Here is an 11,657-nt window from a genome sequence, read left to right as displayed (position 1 = left end):
TGATATGAGGCACAAACTCTTAAACCAAAGACCATTAATTGTTTTAAAAGAAAACATTCAATGGACTCATTTTGGAGTAACTACTTTTTTCTCATTTTTCTAATTAACGATAAGTATATAGCATATAGATAGGTAAAGCTTTTACATGTACTTTTTGTGTAAATATAATTAAGGATGAAGAGACAAGGTCAAGGACCATGAGAATGAAGAGCCACTAAATTGAAAGGCCTAGAAAATTGGAAACCTGATGGTCATATATTGAAGAATTAAGGCTCATAAGAAGCCTTTTAAAAAGACTCTCGAGACGTCAAAATTGTTAGTAGGTTGAAACGTACAACAAAACAAACACAAAATAGAATATTTTGTGAAGACCTTGTAGCTCAAGTGGTAATGAGATGCTTTGATAAACTCAAAGGCCAAAGTTTCATTCTCACAAGTTGCAACGAAGGCACCTTGTACAATGTAGAAAAAGAGATCATGGCTCCACTTGGTTGGCCATCAAGATGGACTTGTGTTAAGTTGGTAGTCAAGGGTTTGGTTGCCCCTCAAACACAAGCCTTGATGTAAGCCCCAACATTCAATTGACAAATATCCTTTCACATCTAAAAAAGAACATTTACTTATGGACTACTCAAAACAATCTATAGTACATCAATTTAAAATACACTTGCAAACCTCTCCACATTCTTCATGGTGTGCAATATCACTCAGCCATGGTGTTTGTCAATATTAGTGGAAAAACAACACATTGTTGTTTTGATCTGTTGGCACATTCTCATGGGCACACAAGGGACCTAAAGTCTCACCAAGGTATGCCCTCAATTTCTATGTAAGGATCATTCGTTCTCAATAAAGATGCTATTTGATCTTTCAAATCTCTAATTAAGCCCATTATAGCAAGTGCACAAATATACAAATCTCACCACAGCAGAGATGGGGAGGGTAGTGGCAAGGTGGAACGTTTTAAGCCAAAGGCTAATATGGCATGAGTTTCCCTTTTGTTCCTGGTTTATGCCATTCACGTGCTGCAGTCATTTTTGCTTGCTCTGGTTGATGGGCCTTTAAATGCAAATCCTACGACTATTTAAACATTTGCAGCTAGCGAATCATCCACCGCGATATCGACCATGAAATATAAGGCTAAGGCCAGGTGCTTCCCGAGCATTTTTCCCTACCCATGGTAGTCAAACAGACATAAACATCAAGCCTCAACCATCAACTTTAGAGATGCCTTCTCCAACTACACGATCTAAAGCAGTGACTAATGGAGCATGTTGTCTAATTTCTCTCCCTGATTGCGATCAAAAGTATCCACCTTCCATTACAGGCTTGAAATAGGATTACAACCCACTCATCTTTGACGAAATGAGGGCTCACATACAACCTGTTCCTGTTGTCTGATCATCCTGATTTTGTACATCTTAATATCACACAACCACTTCGGCCTCTTTGTACATGCTATTCTTTTCCATGTACCACTCTTCAACCAAAGGTAGCCCAACACTACTAACATTGTTTCCTTTAGAAAAGCTACGCACAAAGCCTCATAAGACCCTGTGCAGCATCACAAAGTAAGTACTTGGGGCAATTGCACTTCTATATGGCCTGTATTATCAACCTATCCTAATGGCAAGTGGCAACTATCCTTTCAATTGGAATGCCAAACTCAATCGCTAAAAGGAAGGTTATTCCCTAGCCTGCAAAGTTTGTGGTCCTCAAGTTTGAAGGACGCTCCTCTATCATTGCTCATTCTTGCCTTTTGCTGAAAATTCTTGTGGCATTGAAGTAGCAACATGACCAGTTTTGGCATCTTGTGTCTGTGCTGCTGCATCCCACGCTCTAAAACTCATCAATGGAAATGATCCAGCCATACCTGCAGAACCAACACGGGAAACCACTTCCATATTTCAAAAGCAGGCAACAAAAAGAGTGCCTCCCTTTAAACCTGTATATGCTGTACATTTCAACAGCAACTATCCTTATAACCCAACAGTGTGTGTGCCTGTGTGTGCACGTGTCTGTGTATGCATGTGCATCCATTTCCATTTCTTTCAGTCTGTCTATAAATGACCTCTTCTTGTGAAGCCTACATACTTGAAGGTGCAAAACCATGATCATCCCTATGAGCTCTGTTAGCAGAAAAAGAAATATGGTCCTGCTGTGTATGAATCATCAATGTTTCAGGCCCCTTTGATGTCTCAAGCTGTTGAAAGGAAGATGGCCGAGGGCCTTTCTGCATATCAAATTGCTGATGCTCACCACTGTCACCACTTTGATGATGCAACTCTACTGGACCAGCTCCAAAGCTCTCGTTTGACAAATCCCTTTCCAGCTTAGCCCTTTTTTCTTCTGGAGAATCACCATCCGTATCAAACTCTGACTCCCCATTGTTGTGACCTCCAACTTGCTGCTTTCTTTTTGATCTTGCTCTTCGGTTTTGGAACCAATTGTAGACATTTGTTTCTGAAATTGGACCATACTGACTCAATTCTTGAGTGATCTCCTTTATCCTCTGCTTGGTTGGAGTGCCACTTCCCTGTTCAAAAAGTTTTTCAAGAAACTGAATTTGTGTTTGACTAGGTGTCCATCGCTGTCTGGATGCAAATTTCTGTCCGACTGCATGAACAGCAGGATCGTAAGGCACTGATTGGCCCAGTCTTAAACCTGTGGGAAAGTGCAGACCAGTTATTTTAAATATGAAGATTCAGAGTAGAGGAAACCTGTTTCAGCCACTTAAGCATTTACCACCAAAAGTACCTCATATATTTACTGAACTCGTTTTGCTGCTTTAAGTCCTGACAAATTCATTATGTGGTGAGATGGCAGTACTATGATACTTGCAAATAGTTTCACTAGCACTAGAGGGAATGCACTAGCTGTCTTGCAAATAATTTCACCAGCACTAGAGGGAATGCATTAGACAGCTATACTAGTTCGACTATAACAGAATTCTTGTTGAGAATTGTTTCTCAACTTAGCTTGTGCACCTAGCTTTTACACTTGTGTTTACTTGTGCATTCTAGAGATCAGCCTGCATTTTCATGCTCGTTTGGCAAAAGTGCCACAAAGAAATCAATGCATTCCAAAAGCGGAAGTAGGACAACCATGCACTATGCAACATTTTAGGCATAGATGACTATCAATACCAAGATAGGCCAAATATCATTGGAATCATTCATTGCATTACTAAAATGATAAGCACTTTGCACGAAATCTGATCTTTGTTCTCCCCTAAGTTCCAAACATGCTTTAAAATGCAGCTTGATGCCTACATTTACATATTGTAAGGAGTTTGGAATTTTTAATGGTGGGGATTGTGGCAAGGGAGCTCCTCCCCTCTTATAAGTGTCAGCGGAGTGCGCAAGGATCGAGACACACTATGGTTCGCACAATGAGAGAGTGTGAGTGCAGAGTAGAGAGAGAGAGAGAGAGAGAGAGAGAGAGAGAGAGAGAGAGAGAGCACAAGAGAGAAGCGATGGCGGGAGCGGGACCGAAACCCTACCGTTGACCCGTCGTCTCGTCCGTCGCCTGACACGCCGTCGCCTGTCTGCGTGCTCGTCCGTGCCCGTCAGTCGCCGTCGTCCGTGCTCGTCCTGCCTGTGCTCGTCAGTCGCTGTGCTCGTCCGCCTGTGCCCGTGCGTGTCAGTCGCCGTCGCCGCCGTCCATGCCCGTGAGGGAGAGAGAGCGACAGGATCTGACGCGCTTCTCCTGACCCGCAGACGTGCTCCTCTGCCTCACGCGCTGCCTGCGTTCTCCCCTCGGACCAGCGTGGGGTCTGTTCGACCCTGCGGCTCGACTCCTGCCCTTGCCTGTCTGCGAACAGCTGGTCGCCCTACAGTGCACACCACAGAAAGAGAGAGAGAGAGAGAGAGCTCGCCCTCTGCCTGGACGTTCTGTCACCCCCTGCCTGCTGCCCGCCCTGATCTGCCCGTTTTGCCACCAAGGGCCAGCAGCCAGTCACACCCAGGTTGCCACACAGAGCGTGCGACAGAGTGAGCCAGCAAAGGGAACGAGCCCTTCTCTGCCTGCGGACGTGCCTTCTCTGCACAGCGGCCGTCTGTTTCTGCGCACGCGCTTCCCAAGCTTCTTCGTCAGTCCAGTGTCGGGTCCGTTTGGCCTCAGAAAGAGGGAGAGCGGCCTATGCATTCCTGCCTCCTGTGAGATCTTTGTGACCGGTATACGCAGTGATACACCATGGCTGGCCTGGACCTGGATTTTATAGACCAAACGGTGGCAGCGCTTGGTCCGGACTCTGATACCGAGGAACCCGACGATATGGTTCCGTGCAATGAAGAGATGCCCACTGCTCCTAACTTTCAGCCTGCAGGCAAACGCACCAAGCACACTTCGGAGGAGTCAATGGATCATCAGGATCATTCCTATGCTCAGGTTGCTTCGGACTCTGTAGACTCTCAGGATGTTGATTGGGAGCATTTGCTAGAGTTTGCCAACACTCTACTTGGCGATTATGTTCAACATAATCAGGAAGTCTTTTCTGACTCTGCACCGGAAGATGTTTTGGAAGCCACTGTTGACCCCAAATCTGTCTTGGCTCCTTTTCAGTATTCTATGATCGCGCGATGATACTCTTCTTCACTGGTAGAATCCCCCAGCTTTCCCGTATTCGCCAATGGCTGCACAATCTGCTACAAGGGGAATGTGTTGAAGAGATTTTTGTGGGGCCCCGAGGTTTTTTTGAGGTGCTGTTAAAATCTGAGACGCACCGTGTTGCTCTTCTGTCTAAACTGCCTCTGTTTTTTGATCGCTGTTTGGTCCATGTTGTACCATGGCGCCCAATGGCAGATTTTCAGCGCCTGCTGCAACGAGTGCCCTGTATGGGTTGAAGTGGAAAATTGCCCGGCTGTTTATTGGCCACTGTTGAAGGACGCCATGGCTGCTGTGGGCAGTGTTCTGGTCCCTCCAAGTTTAAGGGCAGTGAATCGTAACTGCTTGTGTATGTTATGGGACACTACCAGGAAAAGGCCTGCGTGGTTACGTCTCAATTGCTCTGACATGCATCCTTTACACTTTCGTTTGAAATGGGGCAATTTTGCAGGACACTGCTTTTCCTGTGGAAAATTAGGGCATTTCATGGCCGAATGCCCAGAACAACAACACACTTCAGATGCTGGGCATGTTGCGCTACCCATGGAAAATATGGTATGTGATGTCCTGTGGCAGGATGCTATTCACCTACCTAAAGCTCTGGATAAAGGTAAACAACAGGTTTCGGGTTTAGATTCCATGGCACAGACTGGGTTGAAGTACGCGCAAAAAAAGGTACCAGGGTGATTGCTGGCATGGAGAATTCTGTGCCTTCTGCGTCACAAGATTCCATGCGTACTTATATGTGCAGGAAAGAAATGTTGCCATCAGAGCACTCTCCTCCTGCGATGGCTTCCTCTGCCCCCCGTCCTCAGCCCACTTGGAGAGTGTATTCGGATCGTTCAAAGGGTCCACCAGCTAAGCTGGCTTTTGATACCAGAGGCAACGCCATTACCCCCGGGGATCATCGTTATTCCCGCTCCATTCCCAAGCCAGCAGATATGCCGTCTACCTCCGAATCTAGTCCGCAGAACTCTTTTGCCGTGTTGGCTGATTTCTTGGATGAGGGAGTCCTGGACATTCTCGCAGAAAAGGTCAAATCGAGGCAAGCTATGCCTCGTACCTAATTTTCTTTTACAAAAAACCCATGAAAATAGCCACGTGGAATGTGCGAGGAATTTGTTCTCGCCATAAGCAACATGCCATGTGGACTGTATTGCATGAGAATCAGCGGGATGTCTTGTGTGCTCTTGAACACAAGAGTCACGGTGAAGCTAAAAAAGTTATGGATTGCCATGGCTTTCGTCTGTTCTATGCAGGGACACAGGCCATGCGTTATTCTGGTGTGCTCATGATTGTACACGAAAAATATCAACCTCTTCTTATTAAAAATGATGTGCATGGCCGCTTTGTGGTGATTGAAATTTTATTCGATGGAGAAATCTTATGGTTACTTAGTCTCTATGCTCCGAATGGTCTCTATGCTCCGAATGATCCTTTATCGCGCCGGGAGCTTTGGCATACTTTGCAGACTTCTTTGTCACTTGGTAGACGGGGCCTCTTCATGGGGGATTTCAATATGTGTGTTGATTCTTCGCAATCCACATCGGAGCATTCAGTAATGGACGCGCTGGAAAGCCGTAGGTAGCATGAGTTGGCTCTTGCTGTTCTTAAGCAAGATCTCTGGTCCTGGCTGCACCCGTCTTCTACAGGGTTTACTTTCCATTCTGCCCAGTACGCAACAACATGGTCGCGGCTGGACCGCATATACATCATGTAGAATGATGATTTCCTGCCTGAGATGCTTGAAATGAAAGTGTTGCAGCAATATGCATTGTCGGACCATTTTCCTCTGTAGCTTGAGATGCTAGCACAACCCATTGCACCTTTTAAGCGATTTCTGGAGAGGCTTCCTTTGCGTTTTAACTCGTCTTATTTGAAGCATGCAATCTTTCAGGGTTATATGCAGCAATTGATTGATAGATTCTTACTGGACTTCTCCTCTCTGGGCACTGCTTCGTTTGACCGATTGCTCTCTAATGTGCAGCGGGTTGCTCGGCAGTATGGAATCCATCATGCCTCTCTTTGTCGACAGCGTCGGCAAGCAGCGGAGGACTTGCTGGCTTTGGTCCGTTCTCTGCTGGTGGACACTCCAAATGATGCATTTCTACTAGCACTGGGAATGCGTGTGGCTCATCTTATTCAAGAGTTTCAGTTGAAATCGTATCAACAGGCCAAATTGCAACATCTGACGGAGACTTTGCAAGATAATGCGTGTCAGACTCATAAGTTCTTTCGAGCTCTCCATGCCTCTCCTGCTAGAGAGAATATGACTAGACTCCTAGATGCAGAAGGGCACCTGGTCCTTGATCCGCAGACTATTGTGCATATATGTAGGAATTATTTCATCGACCTTCTTGGTTCCACTTCTCCACCTTCAGCCCAAACTACTCAGGCCCGTTCAGTTTTTTATGACCTGGTCCGTAATCAGATTCCGCAGGACATGCAAGCCACTATGGAGTCAGATATTTGTGAGGCGGAGGTTATGGATATTTTGTTACACTTACCCAAGGATAAAAGTCCTGGCTGGGATGGTCTCACCAATGAGTTCTTTGAGGTTTTTGCTACCCAATTGGCGAAACCATTGACGGCTTTGTTTCAGCAGGTGTGGGAAACGGGGATTATGCCTTCCTCATGGAAAGAAGGACTTATTAAATTGCTTCCAAAGGTTCCTTCGCCGTCTATGTTGAAACATTGGCGCCCAATTTCTTTAATGGGTTCTATGTACAAAATCTTTTCCAAAGTAATGGCGAATCGGCTCCACAAGCATCTCCCTGCCATTGTGCATCCTCTTCAATATGGTTTCATTAAGGGCCGAAACATTCTACAGAATGTATTAAATGCGCAACTAGCGATTGATTATGCAAAGCATTCTAATCAGGAGGTCGTACTGATTCAATTGGACCTGGAAAAGGCTTTCGACTATCTGGAGTGGTCTTTTGTTGCAGAGCTTATGTCTGCTATGGGCTTTGGTGATCGGATGTCTCGACTGATCTACATCATCAGTGCAGCGGCGTCTTCGCGAGTCATGTTGAATGGAGGCATTACCGAGCCATTTTCCCTTGCCCGCTTTGTTAGATAGGGATGCCCATTGAGCCCTCTTTTCTTTGCCCTTGCGACTCATCCAGTTCTTTCGATGTTATCTCATATGGCAGCTTCCACTCAGTTGGCTGGATTGTCGCTTCCTTCTGGACAACATTTCATTAGTCAATCCTTGGTTGATGACAGTTTTATGATTCTGCGGGCGAATAAGGATAACATTCGCAAAGCATTGGATGTTTAGGCTCTCTTTGGTCAGGCTTCCGGCCTTCGCATCAATGCGTTGAAATCAGTCATTCTCAGCTGTACGGAGTCGGATTTGCACTCATTGAACTGGCAAGGTATCATTATGCCTCGTGGCTCCGTTGTCAAGTATCTTGGCTACCCCTTGGGCGTTGATGTTCCCCCAAAGCAGCTTCTACAGTGGACTTCTCAGAAACTGGTGGCTAAGTTTCTGTATTGGAAGTCTCAGGCTTGGCCATTCCATGTTCGCCTCAAAGTAGCCCAGACAATTATATTGTCGATGCTCACATATTTCTTGCCCTTGCTGCCCTGGACTACTACTACTCTGAATGCTCTGACTCAGTTTATTCGTTTTATGTTATGGAAGAAAGATTCCTTGCATGCAGGCATTTCCTGGATTTCTTGGTCGCATGCGTGCACCCCCAAACGCATGGGTGGCGGAGCTATTTTGGATGCCCAAACTCACATGCTGGCCCTCCGCTGGTCTCTTTTCCGCGCCATGTGCTCAGATCATCATCCGTGGGTCGTTATAGCCCATTATTTCCTTGAGGAGCATGGGCTTCGGCATGGCACTACCCAAATCCAGAGTTCGTGGTGGCATGTTCTTAATGCCGATTCCTGATTCTCTTGTTCCTCTTCATCACTGCTTGCCCATTTGGTATATTCCTGGAAACTGGTCCTCTGGAAGGCTCAGTGGCATCCGGCGGAGCATCGCTTAGATGCTAATTCTTTTCAACTGGAGTTGATGGCAGTCTCGCGGTTACTTTCATGGGAAGGTAAACAAGAGCTTCGACCACAATTCAACCGTATGGCACGTTTGGGCTTAACTTCAGTCGCGGATGCCACCCTTGCCAGTCGCAATGTGTTAATATCATTTCGTACAGCCAGGAGGATCTTTAGGATCCCGCGTGGATACAGGCATTTATGGAAACAACTTTTGATGGTGCTCCAGAGCAGACAACCCTTTCCTGCCCTTGCTTCGGATCGTCCTTGGCAGGATTGGGACTTTGAAGGCCGGCTGAGTTTAGGCAAAGCTTCCGCTAACCAGGTCTATCATCTTCTGATTAAAGATCATCACTGGCTGGTCACTAAAGCTAATGCTCTATGGGGATTGCGTAAATCCCGGTCATGGTGGAGAGCAACTGTGATGGAAGGGTGGCTGAACAAGACACCCTTCAAATATAAGGTCTTTCTTTGGAGGGTGATGATTGGGGGTCTTCCGCTTGCTTCAGCTCTTTCCAAGCAACGAATATCCAATGGCAATTGTTTCTTTTGCACCACCAGTGTCGAATCTGCCCGTCACCGATTTATTTCTTGCCCTATCGCTAAGAAAATATGGTCGTTCTTGTCAGCCGTTTGAAGAGCGGTGGTTGGTTTCTCGCTAAGGCCCTTTGATTGGGTCTTTGTGCAGCCCAAATACCCAACACCGGCACAGCCACATATGAAGCTCGTGTTTCACTTTCTTCGATATTGGGGCTGTTGGCATAACTAGACCATTCAGAATGCTTTTCTTTTTGATTCCGCTTGTAATGTTCAGCGGCATATTGCTAGGCTTAAGGGTCTCTTGTATTGGCAGATAGATCTTCTTTAACATTCTGACTTACTTTCCCGGGAGGACTTGCGTCCCTGGCATATGGCAATTTCCTCTACATCTTTGCCATGACCTTGTAACTCTTAGAACTAGAACCGTTTCACATGATGGCTTAGTGCCATTATGTATCTTGTAATCAAGTAAACTTGTACTTTTTTCGTAATTAATACAATTACCTTTTACGAAAAAAAAAAAGAGAGAGCACAAGACTCGATGTGGGTACTATCTCCAAGTGTACCACTTTAGGTTTTTGATTATATATATATATAGTACATGTGTAAGGTGCACACCTGAACACCATAAAAGGCATGATGACCCTTTATTCCCAACAACTTCCTACCTAAAGGCAACATGCCTGAAGGTAGAGGAAAGAATTAGTTAAGTCTATGTATGTACAAAGCTAAAATACACATATACTATCCAACCTCCATCATCTAGCGGCAATGAGCAAACCACTCTACTGGAAGACCCTTCGTGAGAAGGTCTGCAGGGTTATCATCGGTATTTACCTTGACAAGCTCAATACTCTTGTTTGTGCTAGTATGATAGCACTCTGACTATCACAATGGAGGATAGGAACATTTGTAATGCCAAGCTCTCTCACAAGATGTGAAAGCCATGAAGCCTCCTTGCATGCCTCAGTAGCAGCCACATACTCTCCCTCTGTAGTAGATAATGCAACACACTTTTGCAGCCTAGATATCCAAGAGACTGCTCCCCCTATGAATGTGAACACATATCCTAAAGTAGACTTCTTGCAATCAGGATGACCAGCATAGTCTACATCCATAAAGCCAACAACAAATGACTTCTGCTTCCCAAAGCAAATGCACAAGTTCTTTGTGCCCTTAAGGTATCTCATGATACCCTTCACTACTTCCCAATGCTTTTTGCTAGGATATGCTATGTATCTGCTAACCACTCCCACCACAAATGCAAGGTCAGGGCATGTAGCAACCATAGCATACATCAAGCTACCAACAGCTGAAGCATAAGGAATATTGGCCATCTCAATCTTTCCATCATCAGATGTAGGGCTGTCATTTGCACTAAGTTTCACATATGGAAGCAACGGTACACCAATGGCTTCCCTCTCCCCCCCCCTCCCCCTTCATATTGAGACGTTCCAAAACCTTAGTAGCATACTCCTGATGTGATAGATAGAGAAGACCCTGCAATCTAAACTTAAGTATACGCATGCCAAGAATATGATTAGCCTCACCAAGATCTTTCATATCAAAGCTATTGTGTAGGCTTTGTTTCAAGGAGTCCAAAGCATGAACATCCCTGCTTGCAATCAACATGTTTTCCGCATACAAAACCGAGAGAATAAGGCTACCATCTACTGTCTTCTTGGTAAGCAGCAATCAACTTGAGATCTATGGAATCCTTGAGATTACATAAATGTATCAAATTTATGATATCATTCTTGTGATACCTATTTCAGCCCATACAAAACTCTTGTTGAGTTTACATACCATGTGCTCTTTCCCCTTTGCAACAAAACCCTCGTGCTATTGTATATAGATCTCCTTATATAGATCACCATGTAATAAAGCTATTTTTACATCCATCTATACGAGTTTCATATCTTCAAATGCAACTAAGCCCAAAATGGTTCTCAAAGTAGTCATTTTGACGACAAGAGAAAAATTTCATCAAAATAAATTTCATGTTCATGCTTCCTTGGCAAAGAACCATAAGTGACTTTCATTCTGTAAACCCATTTGCATGGTAGCAATTGCTGCCCTTTAGGAAAATGCACCAAATCCCAAGTGCCATTTTTCATGAGAGATTTCATCTCTGATAGCATAATCTTATGCCATTTCTTGCTATCTTTTCTATCCATTGCTTCCTTGAAGCATGAGGCTCCCCACAATCTGTCAACATAACATAATCAGCCACATAATTGACACCACAAACAAACCTATCTGGCTGTCTTTGCATTTTGGTCGACCTGCGGACCCGATGAATAAGATTTGCTAGCTGTTTGGCTTACAAATTTGCATTAACAGCTTGTTGTTTTGCAGGTTCCGCATGCTGTACAGCAGGTTCTGGTTGTTCCAAAGGCATCTATTCTTGCTGAAATAGTGATACATCATGGGTAATATCTTCTTGATCATTTTCAACATCATTCCCTGCATTTTCAAGGCAATATCTTGCTGATCATTCCTTGTAT

General features: G+C 44.9%; 1 protein-coding gene across 3 annotated transcripts in view; it reads right to left on the bottom strand.

Moving 5' to 3' along the window:
• Positions 1–315: 315 nt before the first annotated feature.
• The window catches only part of LOC148017635 (WUSCHEL-related homeobox 8-like), a 166,105-nt gene continuing 154,763 nt past the window's right edge, over positions 316–11,657 (bottom strand). Inside the window, exons 3-4 of one of the 3 annotated variants that reach the window (XM_087663200.1) lie at positions 2,095–2,616; positions 316–1,873 (exon numbers count right to left, since the gene is read on the bottom strand). In XM_087663200.1, coding sequence (XP_087519326.1) covers positions 1,740–1,873; positions 2,095–2,616 — 656 coding nt within the window. In that variant the 3' untranslated portion in view covers positions 316–1,739. Of the gene's footprint in view, positions 1,874–2,094; positions 2,665–11,657 lie in introns of all 3 variants that reach the window. The other 2 variants (XM_087663199.1, XM_087663201.1) reach the window with 2 other exon arrangements.

The sequence above is a fragment of the Lygodium microphyllum genome, chromosome 22 (genome assembly GCF_053477565.2).
Source record: "Lygodium microphyllum isolate KBCC chromosome 22, Lygodium_microphyllum_v1.1.10, whole genome shotgun sequence".
Taxonomy (NCBI): domain Eukaryota; kingdom Viridiplantae; phylum Streptophyta; class Polypodiopsida; order Schizaeales; family Lygodiaceae; genus Lygodium; species Lygodium microphyllum.
This window is presented reverse-complemented; position numbering and strand designations above follow the sequence as displayed.